Raw genomic sequence first — 22,832 nt, 5'->3', positions numbered from 1 at the left:
TGGTAACAAAAGAATATCCACTGCCTCCATCACAAGAGCTTCACAGGGAAGACAATGGCGTGCAAGAAGCGTCTATACATAGACATGTGCAAGAACTATATAGAGGCAAGAGAGGAAACTAATATCGCTACAATAGAAGGAAAGTAGTTGTAGTCAGATTAGTAACGAGGATGCTAAATAAGTAAAAAAGTGACATTAATTCATCTGCATTCTATAAAGAATACTTGTTTCTCATGTGGATACAAATGTATGTAGGAAGGATGCAGGCTTACCATGTGCACACATAGAGAGGAGCAGCAGGGTACAGGTCGTCTGTAATCTTAGATTAACTCTCCTCAACTCCATGCTAAGTAGTAGATTTGCGGTCTGGAAGGAGAAAAATCCTGAAACATGGAAGAGTGGAGGTAAAGAAGCCGCCTCGCCTCTGCTGGGGTCAGGGTGTTGCCTGCTGGAGGCTTGGACAGACTGAGCTGAAGTTTGGGACTAGCACTACTTGCTGTGGACAGAGACACTGATGCCCGACTCTCTGAGACTGGATGCTCCTAAATAGTGGGCTGGATCTCCCGGAAGGGGCTTAAGAGGAGTTACACAAAATGAGAAGAGGCTTCGCATCATCAAGTGCACTCACCAAGATTTCACCTACTAAAGCTAATTTAGGGTTAACATATAGATACAGTGTATCAATATATATTGTTATATAGATTTCCCCCCCATCATATTACTAGGCACTAGTCATACTGCCATATGTATGCATGTTTATACAGGTTTAGGCTACATTCACACGACCGTATGATTTCTCCAGTCCCATATTTACGGGCCGCATGAGCCGGTATATACGTGACGTTTTTTATCCGTATACAGCACGTATGTAACCAGTATTTTATACGTCCCCATAGACTTCTAGGACATACAGAACTGAAAAACGGGAGAACATAGGACATGCTCTATATTTTTATACGGCTAGTATATGGTACGGTATGGTGTGAAAAAACGGAAATATAAATGGTTGGGCGTATTGTCCATTGAAATGAATGTGGCCGTATGCAACCCGTAAAGAAACGGCATGGATACAGCTGTTTTCATACGTCCGTGATGTTTTCATCACTTAGTTAAGCATTTTTAATACAATATGAAAGTTGCATTTACAACATTAAAAAAATAAATATAGATGCTTGTTTAATCCAAATCAAAATGTTAAAAGGTAAATATTTTCCTACAAAATTATTTGTCTGCTCAGTTCCTCCTGCTCTAGAATATCATTCACAGTCAACATCTAAACCATTTCCCTTCCCCTATTTGCTGTGTTTTTTTGGGACACCCGTAACTTTTTCATACTTTGATAATGACATTTTCATTTATACCATCTGGATACCTATACAGTCTTTTGATAACTTTTTATTCGAAATTTCCTAGCACCATTCATGGCGATTAGCAGCAGGTGACATCGGTGTCTGATAGGGTATAGCCGCCGGGTTTAGGGTTAATTAGAATGATTAATGTTATTAATAATTGCGCGTGATTCCAATTGAAAAATAGTTGAACACAAGGAGGAGACTGGCCATTAAGCATCTCGGTGCACCGACTACTCTGGGGCTGGTGCGGGGCCGATCTGGGACTGGTGGGGCCAGTCTGAAAATAATAAGCATTGTACTCACCTTTCCAACACTCGCCCGCAGCTCCGCTACTCAATGCAGTATGGCGAGCAGTGACAGCTCCGGTGGGAACACAGATGCCAAAATCATATTCTGTGTTCAGCAAGAGCTCAAGGACCTGTCACTGCTGGCCCGACTGCATCAGCGGAGATGCAGGGGAGCGTCGGATAGGTGAGTACATGGTTTATTATTTTTATGTGCTGGGCAGGGGACTGGCTGTATACAGGCTAGAGGGGGGGGTGCAGGCTGGCTGCATACAGGGGGGCAGGCTGGCTATAAACAGGGGGGCCTGACTGAATATATACAGGGGGCTAACTGGCGGTTTTTTATGGCATATTAGTCATAGTAATAGTAGTTTTAGTCCTGTACCTACAGGGCAGTATTATAGTAGCTACATTCTTGTCCATAGGGGGCAGTATAATAGTAGCTACATTCTTGTCCATAGGGGGCAGTATAATAGTAGTTATATTCTTGTACATAGGGGACAGTATAATAGTAGTTATATTCTTGTACATAGGGAGCAGTATTATAGTAGTTATATTCTTGTACATAGGAGGCAGTATTATAGTAGTTATATCCTGTACATATGAGGCAGTATTATAGTAATTATATTCTTGTACATAGGGGGCAGTATTATAGTAGTTATATTCTTGTACATAGGAGGCAGTATTATAGTAGTTATATTCTTGTACATAGGAGGCAGTATTATAGTAGTTATATTCTTGTACATAGGAGGCAGTATTATAGTAGTTATATTCTTGTACATAGGAGGCAGTATTATAGTAGTTATATTCTTGTACATAGGAGGCAGTATTATAGTAGTTATATCCTGTACATAGGAGGCAGTATTATAGTAGTTATATTCTTGTACATAGGGGGCCGTATTATAGAAGTTATATTCTTGTACATAGGGGGCCAGTATTATAGCAGTAATATTCCTGTACCTAGGGGGCAGTATTATAGTAGCTACATTCTTGTCCATAGGGGGCAGTATAATAGTAGTTATATTCTTGTCCATAGGGGGCAATATTATAGCAGTTATATTCTTGTACATAGGGGGCAGTATTATAGTAGTTATATTCTTGTACATAGGGGGCAGTATTATAGTAGTTATATTCTTGTACATAGGGGGCAGTATTATAGTAGTTATATTCTTGTACATAGGGGGCAGTATTATAGTAGTTATATTCTTGTACATAGGGGGCAGTATTATAGTAGTTATATTCTTGTTATATTCTTGTACATAGGGGGCCAGTATTATAGCAGTAATATTCCTGTACCTAGGGGGCAGTATTATAGTAGCTATATTCCTGTACCTAGGGGGCACTATTATAGCAGTAATATTCCTGTACCTAGGGGGCAGTATTATAGCAGTAATATTCCTGTACCTAGGGGGCAGTATTATAGTAGCTATATTCCTGTACCTAGGGGGCACTATTATAGTAGCTATATTCCTGTACCTAGGGGGCACTATTATAGTAGCTATATTCCTGTACCTAGGGGGCACTATTATAGTAGCTATATTCCTGTACCTAGGAGGCACTATTATAGTAGCTATATTCATGTACCTAGGGGGCACTATTATAGTAGCTATATTCATGTACCTAGGGGGCAGTATTATAGTAGCTATATTCATGTACCTAAAGGGGCACTATTATAGTAGTTATATTCTTATACATAGGAGGCATTATTATAGTAGTTATATTCTTATACATAGGGGGTAGTATTAAAGTAGTTATATTATTGTACATAAAATGCAGTATTATAAATTAATTTTAAATTTAACTTTTACTTTACGTATCATACTAGCTACATTCTTGTTTATCAGAGAAGTTATTATAGTAGGGTGTTTTTTGGGTATATAAGTCAGTATTAAGTTGTGTTCTTTTAAAAAACACAAACTTTATTTCTGTACAAGCGAGGCAGTATCAGTCTCTTTCTCTGTGCTGTACATGTTGATTATCTATCCATCAATCAACAGTTTGTGTGGAGTTAAGTAACATCACATGGTCACGCCAACATGTTTTGACTCTGCCCACAGAATGGGGCCACGTTTAAAATTTTTTTCCAGGGCCACAGTCCGCCCCTATTAAACACTATCTATTCTGTAGCCATTCCGCAACGTGTGTCCCTGGCCTCAAGTAGAATCCTCAGCACAATTTGCTTAGCAATGCCAGATAAAAATGTTGCATGTAATACATAGATTTTCCATTTTTAGATTATGAAACTAATAAATATACATACATTTCAGGGAAAAAAAACAGCAGCAGAGATTTATGATTCAATGGCTTTTGGATATTGGATGGACCTTCAATTCATCTTAAAACAACACAAGATAGGAAACAATGAGGAGAATGTATTATGCCATGCTTTCCACCATGTGGTCTTCAGAAAAGGACGTGGTCTTGTGGAAAATAAGCCGTACGACAAAAATTAAGACTTTGGTGCATGGAATTTAGACCAACTCAGAGGAGGTATAAAAGTAGAACACAACAGTTGTAAACTGCCCCAGAATTTAATATCCCAGTGATAAAACTGGCAGGGCAAAAAAACTAGCGTTTGCATTGGCGGATCCTGTGCCCATTGATACATTCCCTTCACGGTGTCTGGAATAAATACATAAAACACTTTATTTTATGGGGTCAAACTGACCACAGCTTTATTTAAATCACAGTACTAAAACAATTAGAAGAAGGTCTAGGGGAGGGATTTGCCCAAACCAGTACACTTTAAGGGGAACAATGACCCCTCAATGCTGTGCATCACCACCGTGCCCACTCCTGGATACCATAAAGAAGCTGGCCACTTCCAAAGATCAGCCTGTTCACCATCATAAGTCAAAATGAGTTCACCTGCAACTTCTACCCGACTTCTCCATCATCAACTCGAAGCTGTGACAGATAGAAAAATCTGCTAGAACTTTATTACATAAAATTGACTTATTTTTTTATAAAGATGTTTCTATTCCCGTATTTCTTTTTAAATCAAAGCCATGAAAGTATACCTTATATTATAATGACCAGCCAACTACAAATTGTGGCCAACCTCCAACTCACAAGGAGTAATCCCACAGCACTCAGGAGAGGAAAAACCCTATGTGGAGGAAACCTTTAGGGTACCAATGGCTGAAGTATTGCACTTCCTTTGAGCTTAGAAGGACAACACCAATAAAACAATCGAATTGCAATAGAACAGTGTTATGAAATACGCAATATCAGTATCCAACAAATAATGTGTAATAAAGATTAAATAATTATACATGAAGTAGTAATGTAACAAGGCTGGTGGAAGTGAGGGAAAAGTTTTCTCTTGGTCTTCTGGAGAGAAAAAGAGGAAGAGATGGACCGGACAGGAAGTGACATCTACCACAGGGTCCCACCCCTCTTGTAGTACCGCACTACCTCGTAGAACAGACCATCCATATTAAATCAATACCGTTACATAAGATGCAGGCGTTACAGATCATGTCCTCTTCGGCTTATGGCTCCAAGCTCTTATTTGCAGTGGATCCCAGTAAGAAACTCAGCCTTTGCAATGCCAAGGTTGAAAGCGGCTCCCATGCCATACAAAACGATAGCATAACAACACATTAAAAACTACTTGAGTTTTAGATGGTTTTGAATTCTCGCATATTGGCTGCAGAATTACTGCAGGGTAAATGGCCTTCGTGTTCCCCAATGTATGTAGCAGCATCATACCAAACCTATGGGGCTTTTATTATGTTATCTAGTAACCTATTACACCCCCCCTTATGGAAATGGTTTTCTCGAGATTCAGCATCGCACCAGTCTATGCAAATTCATTGAATTACTGCAGATTTTCATTTTTAGTTTTATTATATTAAAAAGTCATATAATATTCTGTAATATACGGCAGACCTCATCATAGAGTATCTAATGGGGACTAAAGTGTCTCTGACAATCCCACAGGTCTCAGCAGTCATATCTCCCACAATCAGACATTTCTCCTTTACCCAGTGAATAGGAGATAAAATGATGTCTATAACAAACCTCTTTTATGAACATCTCCAGACTATTGTGTCTACAGCTGCTGCAGTAAAGCACATCTCAAAATGATGTTAAAAGAAGCTAAGGCAAGATGGCTGCCCTTATCAGAATAGGGAATAAAAAAAAAGAAAAAAAAAAAAAGAAACTGCAAGTAGGGTAGTGATCAGAAACCTACAAGAATACAATAAGTTTAGCCATTTCCAGCCTTGTAAAGTCATTTTTAATGCAGATTCTAGAAGATTGCCAGTCAGTCTCAGGACATCCTAGTGCATCCCAACACATTCACCACTGAAACAAACAATAGGGGGTCAGTAGAGGTAGCCGCATAAGGGCTTTAGTCTGTAGAAGGATCTTTTATGCCTTGGAGTCATAGTGACAGCCATAAACTTATCTAGGCAAGTATATCGGCACAGTAGAAAGTAAAACTGGGATTCAAGGAGGTGCAACCAACAGAGAAAGAATTGCTACCTAGTATTATACTACTAAGTGCTCCTATTGAAGACAAGGATCTATGTACAGATGGAAGTGTTAATGGGATTTATTATAGAAGTCAATGCACAGTAAAGGGAACAAGAAGCAGGCAGCTCTGTTCTCTGTGTAGCGGCTGGATGTCAATAATGCAGATCTGCTTGGCTAATACACGGAGCCGTCCTGGCCAATGGAACCCATCAGCACCATGAACACCTCTACAATAATAATAATAATAATAATAATAATAATAATAATACTACTACTAATTCCTTTATTTATATAGTGCACACAGATTACGCAGCGCTGCACAGAGTCTGCCAATTAAGTCCTTGTCCCCAAATGGGGCTCACAATCTAATCAACCTACCAGTATGTTCTGGAGTGTGGGAAGAAACCGGAGGAAACCCACGCAAACACAGAAAGAACATACAAACTCTTTGCAGATGTTGACCCTGGGACTTGAACACAGGTCCCCAGCGCTGCAAGGCTGTAATGCCAATCACCAAGCCACCGTACAATGTGAAGGAGCTGGGTCCCCTTCCTCTCAATTACCCCTTGGATGCTGCAGTCAGCATTGACATTGATGGCATGCAAGGAGTTAAAGGGCCAGATTTAATTTATCTCTATTCAAATAATAAACCCCTATCAAATGAAGTAAATGATCAGGTACCAAAACTTGGTTAACAAAATGCAATATGCTTTATTAGATAATCACAGAAAGCTTTCCCGTAGGAATAAAATATGGGAACACAAGAAAAGACAAACAGACTAAAATTGCACAAAACCCGGATCAAACTATGAAAAAAGAGTGGTACAATCATACATGGTACAACATACTAAGAGAGAGGACCTAATTCGTCCAAATGCCTTGCAATATAGTGCATGATCTCCTAATAAGGGATTATATCCTACATGCCTCAACAATCTGAGGATCGTCAGGGAGAGAATCGTGCATCTGTAAATAGACCAAAGATAGACCACTCATGTGAGGTATACAGACCGCGCTAGTGTGCAGAGTAGCGGGTCTCTGCACACTAGCGCGGTCTGTATACCTCACATGAGTGGTCTATCTTTGGTCTATTTACAGATGCACGATTCTCTCCCTGACGATCCTCAGATTGTTGAGGCATGTAGGATATAATCCCTTATTAGGAGATCATGCACTATATTGCAAGGCATTTGGACGAATTAGGTCCTCTCTCTTAGTATGTTGTACCATGTATGATTGTACCACTCTTTTTTCATAGTTTGATCCGGGTTTTGTGCAATTTTAGTCTGTTTGTCTTTTCTTGTGTTCCCATATTTTATTCCTACGGGAAAGCTTTCTGTGATTATCTAATAAAGCATATTGCATTTTGTTAACCAAGTTTTGGTACCTGATCATTTACTTCATTTGATAGGGGTTTATGTTCTAGGGAGGGAGGTGGTGTGTTTTTGCCCTAACAACCACCCCCACACACTGTTTGGTGTATCTATTCAAATAATGTACATGAGACATTATGGTCAAAGTTTGTTAAACTCTGTGGCGAGTCCAGTATTTGGGGCCTCAATAATCAGCCACTTACCGGTGTAGGAGAACTTTGTAACCTTTTTAAGTCTTTGTAAACTTTGTGACCTGGTTTTAGGAATTACTCAATGACATTAGGGAAAGTGGACTAAAACTTAGGGCTTCCTTCCGTTTTACTTTGCAATGCCCTATAAGGCATACAGTAAATTTATGGGACAAAATATCTCAAGAGTCAAAATGAGAGGATTTAGATATCCAAATTCCTGATGGGATTGCATTTTTCCACTTGAAAGACCCAAAAACGCTTCTTGTAATTTGCTCACACAGCAGCCAAGAAAGCATAAAATGGATAAATGCAATTTGCCATGTTCACTGGTGTAACTAGAAATGTTTGGGCCCCAGAGCTGTACCCACCCCCAACTTTATGTATCCTTTTCTTTTTAACCCCACCCTCCCCAAAGACCTGATACACCCCCTTTCGGAAGCTAAAACACAAAGTTTTCCCAACTATTCTGTAACCTCCCCTTCTACAGTCAATTTGGAAAATAACATTGATACTTACCTTTCTCTGTTACCTCTGGTGCCTATGTCCAGCAGTGGCAGGAGCTCAATGGTGGAGATTTTTCATTGGCGTTGCTACGGTTATTTTAAAAAGCCCCAAAGAGTGTTTTTGTGACTTTTCATTGCTACAAAGTTGCACTGTGGCTGAGTGGGTAGCACTTCTGCCTTGCAGCACAGGGGTCCTGGGTTCGAATCCCACCCAGGTCAACATCTGCAAAGAGTTTGTATGTTCTCCCTGTATTTGCGTGGGTTTCCTCCGGGTCCTCCAGTTTCCTCCCACACAACAAAAACACTGTTAGGCTGTTAATTTGTGAGCCCCATGGGGACCGGGACCAATTTGTCATGCTTTGTGCAGCGCTGCATAATCTGTGTGTGCTATAAAAATAAAGAATTATTATTATTATTATTCCCTCCAGTCACTAGACTGGTATAAACATAGAACTACTGCTAGTGCAAAACCAGATTCATTACTTGCAACTTTTTAAAAAAATTAAAAAAAAAAAAAAAAAAAAAAAGTCACTCTAGCCCCTGCTGGTGTATGTGCTGCGACTTTTGATGCATTTTGCACCTTTTTCAAAGGAAAATACCAAACACAATTAGAACATTTATCAAAGGGCCAAAACCAATTTAATGAATCTAATGGGCAGCAAAGTTTCAAAAGACAGACAAAGAACTATCCCAAGGAGCTGGTCTAATTATAAATCTCCCCCAATGACTTTCTATTCCAAAACTTGGATGCAAAATGGCAGCCTCCGAGTAGGCTAACTGGGCCCCTTACTGCATAGGCCCCGAAGCAGCAGCTACAACAGTAGTTCTGTCAGTGCGTACATTAATGTATATGCCTGTGCTTGCAGTGGAGGATTTATTCTTCTATTTTGGTATTATCACATAAAGGATGATTCACATTGATCCCTCCCCTCTCCATAGCAATGCCTTACGTACCTACCATAAAGATAGGACACGTTCTAACTTTTTCCAGTGTACGGAGCTGCACGGATAAGAGTTCCAATCACTGGGATCATGACAACAACGGTGCATATGTCTGACCTGTCCTCCATTTCCTTCACATCTATGAAGCTGCTGTGGTGGAAGTCTCATAGAAGAGTTTCCTGGTGTAATGGAAGGTCCTCTGTCTTTGATATATTTATGGGTACACTTATTTTGCAACCATTTTTATTTTTGTCAAAATACCTGCTAAATATAAAATAAACCATGTCCAGGAATGACCATGGTCACAGGCTTCAAAGTGTAGACCACTCCCATCCTGCGGCCATGAGTCCCTACTCTTCAATCTTTTGAGGGCACAAAACTGCAGAGTTTGAAGCAATAAAAGGATAGGATACACGAGTTTACACTCAGTTTTAAGCAAAATCTCATTTGGTTTTGTACTAAAAGTGCACCTGTTTTATGAGCTGTGTACAAAGCCTCAGTGTGTGGCTGTTGCCTTTACAGCCAATCGCTCAAGTCTTGTGTCCTTTATGGTGTAATTTAGGCCAATAAATACCCCCCTCCCCCCTCTGCCTCCGCGGCCTTCCCCACCTGTGTTCAGCTTACAGTATGTAAACCTCGACTCCCTGAATACCAGCAGGGCGGAGTGATAGGAGGCAGAGAGGCTCGGTATATGTATACATGCTGTACATTCAATGCAAAGATATGCTGTTGATAAATAATGTCATTCATTTATGAAGAAATGTTGATATTCACACCAGGGCCAGAGCAGGAGAAAAATGATATATTATAAAGTGATGAAGAAGTTTGCAATGTTGTAATTTTCAACATTCTGATTTAGTGTTATATACAGGGGTATAAATGGTTTATGCATAAACCAGAAATTATTTTCTGTACTGCGACATCACTATTCAGTTTCTTTGTACTATGACATCACTAATTTCTTTGTAGCATGAAGTCGTAGTACAAATAAACTAAAATAGCGATATCACTATTAAGTTCCTCTGTACTATGATGTCACAGTTTAGTTTCTTGATATCACTTATCATACAATACAAGGCATCAAAACTATTAATTAACACATGTGGAATGATATACTGAACAAAAAAGTGTGAAACTACTGAAATATGTCTTATATTGTAGGTTCCTTTTGCTTTGATTACGGCTTTGCACACTCTTGGCATTCTCTTGATGAGCTTCAAGAGGTAGTCACATCACAGGTGCCGGTCAGGTTTAATAAGTGGTTCTTTCCTTATAAATGGTGTTGGGACCATCAGTTGCGTTGTGCAGAAGTCTGGTGGATACACAGCTGATAGCCCTACTGAATAGACTGTTAGAATTTGTATTATGGCTTGAAAAAAGCAGCTGAGAAAAACAAGTGGGCATCATTACTTTAAAAAAATGAAGATCAGTCAGTCTGAAAAATTGGGTAAACTTTGAAAGTGTTCACAAGTGCAGTTGCAAAAACCATCAAGCTCTATGAAGAAATTGGCTCACATAAGGACCGCCCCAGGAAAGGAAGACCAATGGTCACCTCTGCTTCAGAGGATAAGTTCATCCAAGTAACCAGCCTCAGAAATCGCAGGTTAACAGCAGCTCAACGCCACACAGAGTTCTAGCAGCAGACACATCTCTACAACAACTGGTAAGAGGAGACTGTGTGCAGAAGCCTTCATGGTAAAATAGCTGCTAGGAAACCACTGCTAAGGACAGGCAGCAAGCACAAGAGACTTGTTTGGGCTAAAGAACACAAGGAATGGACATTAGATTAGTGGAAATCTGAGCTTTGGTCTGATGAGATCAAATTTGAGATCTTTGGTTCCAACCACCGAGTCTTTGTGCGACGCCGAAATGGAGTCTTCATGCCTGGTTTCCACTGTGAAGCATGGAGGAGAGGTGTGTGTGTGTGTGTGTGTGTGTGTATGTGTGTAGAATATTTAATAATTCATTGTGGGGGGGGGCAGAATATGTAATAATTCATTGTGGGGGGGGGGGCAAAATATGTAATAATCACTTGTGGGGGGGGGGGCAGAATATGTAAGAATCACTGAAATGTCGGTTAGCAGAAAGGGTTTTGAGGTTTGTTTTTTTTTTTTTTTTTGGTATAATTGGGGGGGGGGGGGCATTAGGAATTTTGTCCTGGGGCCCAGTGTACTCTAGTTACGCCACTGTGGACCATCATTTATTTTGCAACAGGCCAAGGACCCCAAACACACCTCCAAGTCGTGTAAGGGCTATTTAGCCAAGAAGTAGAGTGATGGGGCGCCACACCAGATGACCTGGCCTGCACAGTCACCAGATCTGAACCCAATGGAGATGGTTTAGGGTGAGCTGGACTACAGAGTTAAGGCAAAAGGGCCAACAAGTGCTAAGCAGCTCTGAGAACTCCTTCAAGACTGTTTGGAGACCATTTCAAGTGACTACCTCTTGAAGCTCATCAAGAGAATGCCAAGAGTGTGCAAAGCAGTAATCACAGCAAAAGGAGGCTACTAGAAGAACCTAGAATATAAGACATATTTTCTGTTAAGTATTTTTTGTTAAGTATATAATCCCACATGTGTTAATTTATAGTTGTAATGCCTTCATCTATAATTTATATAGTCAGGAAAATACAGAACCCTCTTTGAATGAGAAGGTATGTCCAAACTTTTGGTCTGTACTGTAGACAAATATAGCATGTTATAGAGAAATGCACTGTTATTTTCAACGAAACATTATTATTCCTGTTCATTATGCAGTTCATGAGAAATTACTATTTTAATACATATGCTAATTAGGTAGTTGGTGGACCCAGATTGTGTCCTTAGCTTCAGGAGCACTGCTATTCCTACCTGGACTATTACCCTCTCTCAGGTAAGCAAGAGACATGTGGTGACACTGGAAGAGGGGAGTGTTTTAGGTAGGGACAGCACTGATCCGTGTGCTGAGGACACGCATAAGGTGCATCGACTGCCTCATTAGCATTGGAATAAAACTGGGCAACAGCACAGTCCTTAGTTGGTATCTGACCTAGGTTGACTAAAAGGTAGTGGTGCAGAATTAACATTGTATGAAAGGGGGAGAATTATCAGGGCTTCTATGCCATAAAACTAGTGCAGAAACACTGAAATAATAGCTGTTGGCAAGAACCGTCAGCATTTGCGGTTATTTCCTCCTATACCCCATCACTAGGCAATGCCTGTGCACTTGGAGCAGAAGGCCAACTTTTAGAAGTGAAAGAAATATATGCAGCATCCAAATTATGCCAGGTAGGATCTGGCGTGGAAATGAACTCATGAGCTCCTGCCTCTTGACATATCGAGCAGCCAAGGAGGGGAGGGATTTCATCATATGCTGGCACAAATCTTTGCTAGTCCCTTATCAAAGTGGCAAATAAAGTAGAGGGTCACTTTAAGGAAAACATACTATTTTTTACATGATTAACAATTTCTACATTTAAGGTGGAGGCTATGATCAGTGAATAATACTCAAAAAAACCATCTAAGCCACAATGAAAAGACTTAAGATAAAGCCTCCAAACCATTGTGTCACTAAATTCCTATCAGCTGAGTCATTAGGAGATGAATGAAGAGCCTGCCAGCCCCTTTATACTCCCGAAACTCACTGCTCTCATGTTGTTGAATCAGTCCGGAATGACTTATTTGTATCAGCACTCAGTAAAAGTGCAAACAAAGAACAAACAGAGTTGTGATGCAAATGACGTGCTCTACGTGTATGTGGAGGGCACCAAGTATTACAATTCTGTCTACCATTATCAGTACACCATATCCATATGGTATGTCTCCACCGCTACAGAGCCTGGAACTCCATCTACCAATACATGCATTTTAAAAAGTTTAGTAAAATGTGGAGATAAGATAAGAGCATTAGTTGGATCTCATCCAGTCATGAACTGGCCCACCAGTGCACAGACAACCCTCCGGTGGGCCCAGGATTTAACTTAATACTAGTTTGGAGAGTAGTGACTATGGGCCACATTTATCACTTGTTTTTTCTGTTGTTTTTGCGCCTTTTCGTTTAGGCGCACCGTTTTTGCGCCTGTTTTGCGATTAAACGTCAAATTAGCCGCGCAGCTAAAATAACCAGCTTTCCCTCATCTATCGTTCATTTCCAGATGTTTTGCTGCGCCTAATGATATTCATCACGTGCGACTTTTGCAATTAGGCGCACAAACGGGCGCAAAAACACTCCAGCCCGAAGGTGGCGTTATCTGAGAAGAAAGCACTGAGCACCTTTGCAGAACAGCTCATTTCTAGCAGCAGAGCTCAGCCAGACACTGGAACATATAATAGATACATGAGATACACTGCAGACAGGAGCTGCGGACTCTATTTACATTTCATCACCTTCTATTGACAAAATATTCTGCAAAACGCTGAGCTCACAGCAAGAGAGCTCAGAAGTTTGCAGAACTTTGCAGAATGTTGCAGATACTACATACAAGTGTCCCCCGTGTAATTCTGCACAGTATCTGAGGGGAATACTGGCCAGAATTACAGGGGTGCAGCAGGAGACCAGCACTGGGGGATCCCCTCTAGGAGAAGCCCCTGCTGAGGAGGTCACTGGGTGCAGGGTGTCACACACCTGGGTGCTGCTGTGAGTGTTATCTTCATTCTGGGCTGTGGGAGAAGCAGAGAGGAGCTTGTAGCAGGATCACATGTAAGTGTCCGAATCTAACATTGCGCCTAAACTGCGCCTTAACTGCGCCTAAACTGTTTTAAAGTAAAGTGATTAATAAGAGGCAGGAAATTAACTTATCACAGATGGTTGTAGCTTGTGATAATTCTGGCAAAACAGTGCGCCTGAATTTAGGCGCAGCTACTACACTTAGGCGCACAAAAGTGATAAATGTGGCCCTATTTCTTTTATTTTCATTTAGAGGGCCTCAAGTATAATAGTTTGAGAGGGAATGAGCAAAATCCGTAAAATAAAAAAAAATAAAAAAAAAATAGGCACCTCTTGACTTCTTGGATGGAGTATTGTGTGTGTATGGACACACTGTTGGTTCCTCTGGTGGGCCACTCTGGTTATAAGTACAGGGCAGGACATTGCCAATAGCACTGGTCAGTGGAGAATCCTGTGAGACTCAAGCCTTAAAGGGGTTTTCCCATCTGGGAATTCACATTTAATTTAAATTTATTCGCCATATATAAACATTTCTTCAATCTGATGTTATTAAAAAAAAAGTTCCTGTGTGAAGATAATTTGGGAGATGGCTTCCTTGGATACGACCACCTCACATTTTGGCAGCAGTGGCCAGACGTGGGCCATTGAGCCCTGTCTGACCACCTGACTTAATCGTTCATTACCACAGGACGGCTGTGCGACATGTAGTACCTCCAGGACATTTCATATACAAACACCCTTGGTGTCTTTGTGCAATCCCTCCAGCAGAGGTGGCCGTATCCAATGAGTTAGTCTTGTTTCTAAGGGATCATATGACTACATTTATGAGAAATTATCTTCACACAGGTAAAATTTTTTTAATAACATCTAATTGAAGAAATGTTTATGTATGGCAGATTAATAATATTGAATGTGAATGCCCAGATGAGAATACCCCTTTAACATCCATCAGTCATAACTTTCCAATGGAGGAATCCAAGCTGTTTCGTTATAGGTATGGGACGAAGAGGCAGCCTGGCATGGGGCACCTCCGGGTACCCTATTAGCAGAAAAATCAGCACCAAACGAAGGCCAAAGTGAAGAGCAGAAATTATTATGCTATTATTATTTGAATATTTTATACACCAAGACTGGTGGGGAGCACAATAATGCTCAGAGTGAAGGTCAGAGGGCAAATTTGCTCTAACTTAACAATTTTGGAATAACCTTTTAATTATTACAAATAGCATAATTTTTTAACATTGTAAAGTAGGATAAATTAATTTTTAAGGTTTGTGGACATTCTGCTATAAGTAATTTCATTACCTCCAGGAATCTATTCTGTGAATTATATGTTATTACTGGAGACAAAACCCTTAAATATTTCTTGTACGTGCCAAATCTACCATGCTCCAATGTCTCCAGATTCAGCACCCACGTTACTCCCTTGCTTCTGGCATTGCTTTCTATACATTTATCAAACAACACAGTTATCTTGTCTGGATATGTTTTCTGGACCATACATGAAATATATAGTATTCTATGGATTGATAAAAATGCTGAAATACATTTTGTTGTACTTCATAAATCCAGTGTAAGAATGCTGCAGTTATGCAATAGACATTAATATATTTATATGACAGTTTTTCAGAAAATCCACCCATACACCTGTTATTTCTGGGTTATTCTTCTTTACATGGATGGATGCAAAGGCAGGCACAGTGCTTTTTGCACACTGCCGCCTGCGATGCAGGCCCGCCAGCGCACACTGCCCCTGCCCCAGTAAATAGGCCCGCCAGCGCACACTGCCCCTGCCCCAGTAAATAGGCCCGCCGGCGCACACTGCCCCTGCCCCAGTAAATAGGCCCGCCGGCGCACACTGCCCCTGCCCCAGTAAATAGGCCCGCCGGCGCACACTGCCCCTGCCCCAGTAAATAGGCCCGCCGGCGCACACTGCCCCTGCCCCAGTAAATAGGCCCGCCGGCGCACACTGCCCCTGCCCCAGTAAATAGGCCCGCCGGCGCACACTGCCCCTGCCCCAGTAAATAGGCCCGCCGGCGCACACTGCCCCTGCCCCAGTAAATAGGCCCGCCGGCGCACACTGCCCCTGCCCCAGTAAATAGGCCCGCCGACGCACACTGCCCATGCCCCAGTAAATAGGCCCGCCGCCGCACACTGCCCCTGCCCCAGTATATAGGCCCGCCACCGCACACTGCCCCTGCATATAGGCAGCCAGCACACTGCCCCTGCCCCAGTATATAGGCCCGCCGGCGCACACTACCCCTGCCCCAGTATATAGGCAGCCAGCACACAAACCTGGCTCTACCAGCATTAATGGTGAGGAATCGTGGGGAGTTGTGGGCAACACCGTAAGGGAAGTACCTCCATTTTCCCCCAGTTGCCCGCCCAGTGGAAGAAACGCGCCTGAAAATGATTATATGACTTCCATTTCGTTTGGGCTATACTCCAAGAGACATATCAGGCTGCAAGGTTTAGGATCTGGAACCAATGCTGAACAAATGTTTGAAGGAACAATGGGCAGCACTAACATGGCAGCCTCGCCAGTCTTTATATGGGTCCATTGACCTCCAAGTTATTAACTTCAGGGTATCTGCACATGTAATACAATAGCATTGTAGGGTATGGGACTTATGACAAGTTGTTACTATTATTTATTTATATAGCACCATTAATTTCATGACAATCAGTAATGGATTCACATCTATTACATAAAGAGCAAATGCAAGTAAAAAAAAAAATGACAAAAACTTCAAGATATGAAACAAGTGGAAGGAGGACCCTGCCCTTGAGGGCTCATAATGTAAAAGGAAGAGTAGATGGAGACACCGTAGTGAGGGAGCAGAGCAATCCCAAACATACCGTGGAGTACAGTATACAGAACAGTAATGGAAAACTAAGGTCTTATTCACACGTGTGCTCTCCGGGAACAGATCCCAAGTGTAGCACGGCCAGGCAGAGTGCATACTCCTCACCTCTGACCTCTCAGTTGAAAGGCGAATTACCATGTGGCTTGGTCATAGTGCAACGAGATACAGTGCGCTCTCCACACTGTGACTGGGTACCATAGAAATCTATGGGGGCCATGATTTGGCCGCAAACTTTGTAAATGGGGCCTAAAGCAGTATAATGTGTATGATGTGAAGACTGTCCCTGGGGCGCTCCTACAAGTATGTAAGAGTGTTTTACGGAATGTATCATCTGTCCTTACAGTGCTAGAGATTAAATGATAAGGGTATTACAATCTATGTATATAAATGGCGGCATTATTCTATAGGTAGAGGCAGTGTGTACGCCATGTATAGAGGATGGGGCAGTGAGTGGCAGATCAGACAGTTCTCGCTCTTTAAACGCTCTCTCCTGTCACATAAAGCTGTCTGTCTAATGTCACCTACATCTGGAAGGCTTTAGGCCTCTCGCTCCTTTATCAGGCTGTCAGGCTGTTTGTTTACCCGTCTTATCCTTTGTAGTGAAGCTCCTAAAATGAGATCGGAGCCAAATGAGCTCTGGGCCTCGTGTAGGTGAATAAAACAAAACCATACGGTATGCGGATAACTAGTCTAGTGATGTGCACTACATGGCGGGTGATAGCAAGAACGACCAGATAAAAGAAGAAATTTAGAATTAAAATATTATATATATAATAAAATTGAATATAATACACAATATAAATCTAAGGCAACATTCACACCACTTGGAATTAAAATAGACCTGATCTCCTCTTACAGTATCAGAAATTATGATTCTGCATAAAGTCATGTCTAGGGCCCCCCCCAATTCAGCTCCACTGAGAGGGGCAAATGAGGGAATCAATTGCTTCCAAATTTGCTATGCTAAAAAATGAGTGTCTATGATAAGTTCCCCTTACGCATCACAATCTGATGCTATCTAACCAACCAGTTAGTATAGAAATATCCGAATATATCAGCCTAATGTATCTAGCCAATGTAAACCATGGGGTGCGAGTACACTTTCATGCATATACTGCTTATACTTGCTTATTCTGTGCTCATAGCCATGCGTGTACACTACTAGAGGAACATAGGGTCTCATTCAGACTACTTGCAAGCACCAAGGTTTACATTGGCTAGGTTCATTACACATATACAATTAGGTCATTTATACACTGACTGGTAGGATAGATAGCATAATATTGTTATCCATAAGGGAAACTTGGTCATACCAATTTTTTTTTGCATGGCAGTGAAGATTTGTGTTTAATGCAACAAAATGTTATATTATTTAAAGGACATCTACCATCAGGATGAAAGATTGTAAACTAAGCACACCAACATACTGGTGTGTGCTCCCTCTGGCAGGAACGGCTCTTCTTTAAGCTTGTTGTGCCCTGGTTTCTACTCATGACTCATTTGCACAATTTTTAATCCCATTTTTTTCTTAAAAAACAGGGGCATAGGAAGCATAAAGGAGAGCAGATCCTGCCAGAGCGGGCACACACCAGTATGTCAGTGTGCTTAGTTTACAATCCTTCATCCTGGTAGTAGAAGTCCTGTAAGTTGGAGTATATATATGCCCTTTTGTATACACCAATCTTTTTTCATATATTTAATTTAGCTTTCAGGTGTGGGACCTACATGTTAATAACTAGGACTACCAATTTTAGTGCATAGATGTCGGCTATTACCTAGTTCCCTCCAACCAACTGCTGTATAATAACGACGGGCGGTCATGGTCCCAAAAGCCCACACGATAGTACATTTATGCCACAGGTGGCTACCCAAGCGATCAGGCATCCGAAGGTCGGGTGCAAGCAGTTACTAGGGACCCCAGGGGAGAAGACATAGGTGCTAATTACTTACTCTCCTGCTCTCATACTGTCCATAGAGGAGAAGCAGCGGCTTATCTGCTGCCTCCAAGTGTCCTGATGGTCTCAAGAAAAAAAGCAACACCCAGTGACAGTGACAAATGTCAGTGTATCTGTTTACCTTTTCACCAGTAGTTTTACCTCAACTGCAATGTAAGATTACAAGAAATTACAAATAAGATGTAACTTCTTCAATTATAGAGATAACTATAAAGGGATTATAATTACATTTACATCCGGAAAGAACGGTAAAGATCATTGTTATTCTTTCATTTCAGCTCATCTGCAGTAGGATGTAACGCAACGCGGGCAGGATCAAAATCTAATAAGAAGTCATTCAGGTTTATCCCACAGGATTAATGAAGTGCAGCAATGTGATCCTGCTGTCAGACTGCTGGAAGGAAGGTATATACCGTATATTGGAGCCGGATTATTATAGGATACACTGCCGCAAACAAGTCTGGATATTAACATTGTGCAGAATCCTCTGTCCATATCTGGAAGCTATTGTTACAAATCTATGTTAAATTATTACATAACACAAGTGAAATAAAGACATAAGTCCATAACGTTTACCGTGGAAGGAAAGAGGCAGAGCTGAGGGGGAGGGATGTGAGGGAACACAATTATAGATAACTATTAATGTTATTCCATAGTAACCAGACATCTAGGGTTTTTCGGAAGCTTCCTGCTGTCTCTGCTGTGACCTGCTCCTTAGCTCGGCTATTCTACAGATTACACAGTTGTCATAGTAAAGAAGCCTTTATATATTAGAACAATCCTTCTACATGAGAGATATTTAGATTAGTGCACCCGTCCTGACAAAGCTACAAGTAATAGTACATATACTAATAGATATACTTATAACATCTATTCTGGTGCTATACAATGACAAAAAGTACAGTGATGGTCAATCTGTCAGGAAAAATACTAAATGTTACTCCAAAGTAAGGTATTTAATTCCTAGCAAGTTTTAGAGCAGAATTGGAGTGAGTAGTAGTAGTAGGCAGTAAGGTGGCTTTCAAAAAAACGTATTGTAGGCCTGGAGAGACGAAGGGGTGAGTGCTCCTCACCCCTCCCCTCTCCATAGTGAGACGTGCTGCCAGGCCGTACATGCTCTATCTTGTGCTATGTACAATGCACTTATATGGCGGCTTTATGCTAGCTGCAGTTCCTGCAATCAGAATCTTCATTCACTTCATGTAATGTGGGAACATTACCTTCATAAACTATGATATACTATCATACTTGTATCTATAATACAGTTGGTTGGGGATTGTGAGAGTCTGACCATCATAAACCTTCAGGCACCTGAGAATTACCAAACTATTTTACTCACCTCCAACCCGGGGAGAAGTTTCACATAAAGCCCAGATGGTGCCCTACTTCTTGTCCTATAACCATCACTTAATATTTATGTTCAGAAACAATGTGCTGTGAATTATTCTTAAATTTCCAAACTAAATTGTTTGTGTCAGAAATGTATTCAGTGAGTCCACAGTGCTCATCCTATTTATCCAGACGATCAGACATTTTATCAGTCTAGGAGAAAATCTTTGTACATGGAAAATCAGTCACATGAACACTGGGCTCAGCAGTAGGAGGAATACTATACAATATCAATGTACAAGTGCTGGAGGGCACCTGCCCCCAACTATAATGGAAGCTACACAACTACTGTACATGCACTCTGACCAGCCTCTATGTAAAATAATAGCTCTATCTAGTGGACAAAACCAGTAACTGCAATCACATTGATCTAAACACAACAGCTACTCAGTATTATAATAATAATAATTATTTATTTAGCGCCCGCAGAATACGCAGCGCTGCACAAAGCATGTCAAATCGGTCCCTGTCCCCATGGGACTCACAATCAACCTACCAGTATGTTTTAGAGCAGTGATGGCAAACCTTTTAGAGACCGAGTGCCCAAACTACAACAAAGACCCGCTTATTTATCGCAAAGTGCCAACATAGAAATGTAATTTGTGGTTTATACTCGCTTCTCTGTCACAGTTTTCATTTATACCATCACCTTTAGGACACTTATAAAGCAGAAAATAGTCCCAGATACCGCTGTCACTTTAATATAGCTCTGTGCACAGCAAGTCCTGGGCTGTCTGGGACTGCAGGAAGATACCTGGAGTCATCTCTGGTGATGGCCTGAGTGCCCACAGAAAGGGCTCTGAGTGCCACCTCTGGCACCCGTGCCATAGGTTAGCCATCACTGTTTTAGAGTGTGGGAGGAAACTGGAGGACCCAGAGGAAACCCACACAAACACAGAGAGAACATCCAAACTCTTTGCAGATGTTGACCTGGGTTGGATTTAAACCCAGGACCCCAAGCGCTGCAAGGCAGAAGTGCTACTCACTTAACCTCCGGGTTAGAAATCCCTTTTTGTTTTGTTTTTTGTTGTAAGCTTGATGTACACAGATCTCAGAATGAATAATGCACCTAGCTGCATTTATTATTTATTATCAACAGCTAGCACAGGTCCCCAAATCTCATGTGCATGAGGCCCTAGCACAATGAAGTATTAGACCATAGCCGGCAGAATGGTTCAAACACTCACCGCTTCCCTTTAAAGAGCAACGCTACATCTTTGGGTCATGCTCACAGCAGGAAGAAATAGTCCATACAATTTCCAAGAATCTAAAATATTAATAAGAGGATAACAGTTTTACATGAGGGATTGATCAGAGCCCTTCCTCAGTAAACACTTAAGAAGCCCTTTGGTTAGTGTGAGTCATATTGGATCAGTGCTGGTGTGAATGCAGTGCCATTATCCAGCCACTGGATGGTGCTGTTGCACCATTACTATAAGAAGTGCTGTGAAAAATCGCAATGCTATCGCTAGTGAGAACCCGATGTTTTGCAAAACACTGGGCAGAGATTTGCAGAATTACACTACTGTTAACATTTGCCTTTACAAAAAGAGAGCAGAACTATTCTAGCTGCCCATGGCAGCCAATCAGAGCTCAGGTTTCATTTTCCACACAGCTGTTTATAAAATTAAAGCTGAGCTCTGATTGGATTGGTTTCCATGGGCAACTAGAACAGTTTTACCTCAGAAACTTGATGATAAATCTCCCCTAGTGTTTAGGGTGCAGTCACATGTCCCGCTTTGCCTCTATGGAAACGCATGCAATCAGTAAACAGCACCCGGTGTCTTGCATTTAAAGAAAGTTTCACCGGATTTACCTTAAAAATCCATGGCACATTCCTAGGTGACATTTTTATCGCGTTTAAATGCATCCAAAACAAAAGTGGGAGGAGGGGTCTGCCTGAAACGCATGCGTTTCAATGCAAACACATGTGCGTTTTGGCAAACCCTCTACCACTTTCGTTTTGGATGCGTTTAAAAACCCCACGTGGGAAGCGCCCTCAGGGTGCGATCACACGGCGCGTTTAATGCATCCGTTTAAAAACGCATTGCAAGAGCTGAAGAGAGATTTGCCTTAACAGCTGTTAACACTTGCGTTTACAAAACGCATGCATTAAGGCACACGGTAACATCGCGTTAATGCATGTGTTTGTTAACACATAAACTTATGTGAGTGTTAACATTTACAAACACAAGTGTAAACAGCTGTTTAATTAGACAAATCTCTCTTCAGCTGCTGCAATGCGTTTTAAAACGCGCCACGTGACCGCACCCTCAAAAAAAGACAGACCCACATACCTCATATATCAATCACTAAAATAAATAGGCTGTGTTTGCACGTGGCATGCGAAATACAAACGCTGAGTATGAGCGCACACTGAGGCTGCGGTCACACGTTCCATTAGCCTCGGCCCCATAGCATATGGAAACAACATTCAATGGATGCACAACGGACATGCAACACACTCGCCAGTGTAAATCCAGCCCAAAACCGCATGGAAACTGATTATGCTGCAGTTTTAACTGCAAAGTGTGAACTCAAATAGAAAGCTGAAGCGTTTACTTCCAATGGATAGAAACCAGTCCCTGGTCATGTGACGTCACACAGGTGGACAGCTCGTTATATCACACAGCTCTGATTACCATCTGTGATATCATGAACCGTTCACCTGTGTGACATCACATGACCAGGGGCTGGAAGTGTGAGGGCGCGGTCACACGTTGCGTTTTGACCTGCGTTTTCATTGCGTTTGAAACGCATATACAACAGCTGAGGAGAGGTGATTTGCCTAATTACATCACTGTTAACATTTCCGTTTACAAAACGCATTGTAAGCGCGATGTTAACGCA

General features: G+C 41.5%; 1 protein-coding gene and 1 long non-coding RNA gene across 5 annotated transcripts in view; both read right to left on the bottom strand.

Annotated features, from left to right (window-relative positions):
* CRB2 (crumbs cell polarity complex component 2) overlaps positions 1-532 on the bottom strand; it is a 71,125-nt gene extending 70,593 nt beyond the window's left edge. For both annotated transcript variants that reach the window (XM_072125547.1, XM_072125546.1), the window contains exon 1: positions 273-532. In XM_072125547.1, the coding sequence (XP_071981648.1) occupies positions 273-345 (73 nt within the window). In that variant the 5' untranslated portion in view covers positions 346-532. The remainder of the gene's footprint in view (positions 1-272) is intronic.
* Positions 533-4,425: 3,893 nt separating this feature from the next.
* On the bottom strand, positions 4,426-22,580 carry LOC140077924 (uncharacterized). 3 transcript variants are annotated; one of them, XR_011849853.1, is made up of 3 exons: positions 22,545-22,580; positions 21,170-21,249; positions 4,426-4,543 (listed from the first exon to the last, which is right to left on the bottom strand). It is a non-coding gene; the product is annotated as an uncharacterized lncRNA (long non-coding RNA). The 3 variants fall into 3 exon arrangements; XR_011849851.1 differs by having other exon boundaries at positions 22,520-22,569; XR_011849852.1 differs by lacking the exon at positions 22,545-22,580 and adding an exon at positions 22,358-22,447.
* Positions 22,581-22,832: the final 252 nt, after the last annotated feature.

Source organism: Engystomops pustulosus, chromosome 9 (assembly GCF_040894005.1).
Source record: "Engystomops pustulosus chromosome 9, aEngPut4.maternal, whole genome shotgun sequence".
NCBI classification, from domain to species: domain Eukaryota; kingdom Metazoa; phylum Chordata; class Amphibia; order Anura; family Leptodactylidae; genus Engystomops; species Engystomops pustulosus.
Note: the sequence above shows the minus strand (reverse complement) of the source record. Positions and strands in the feature narration are given on the sequence as shown.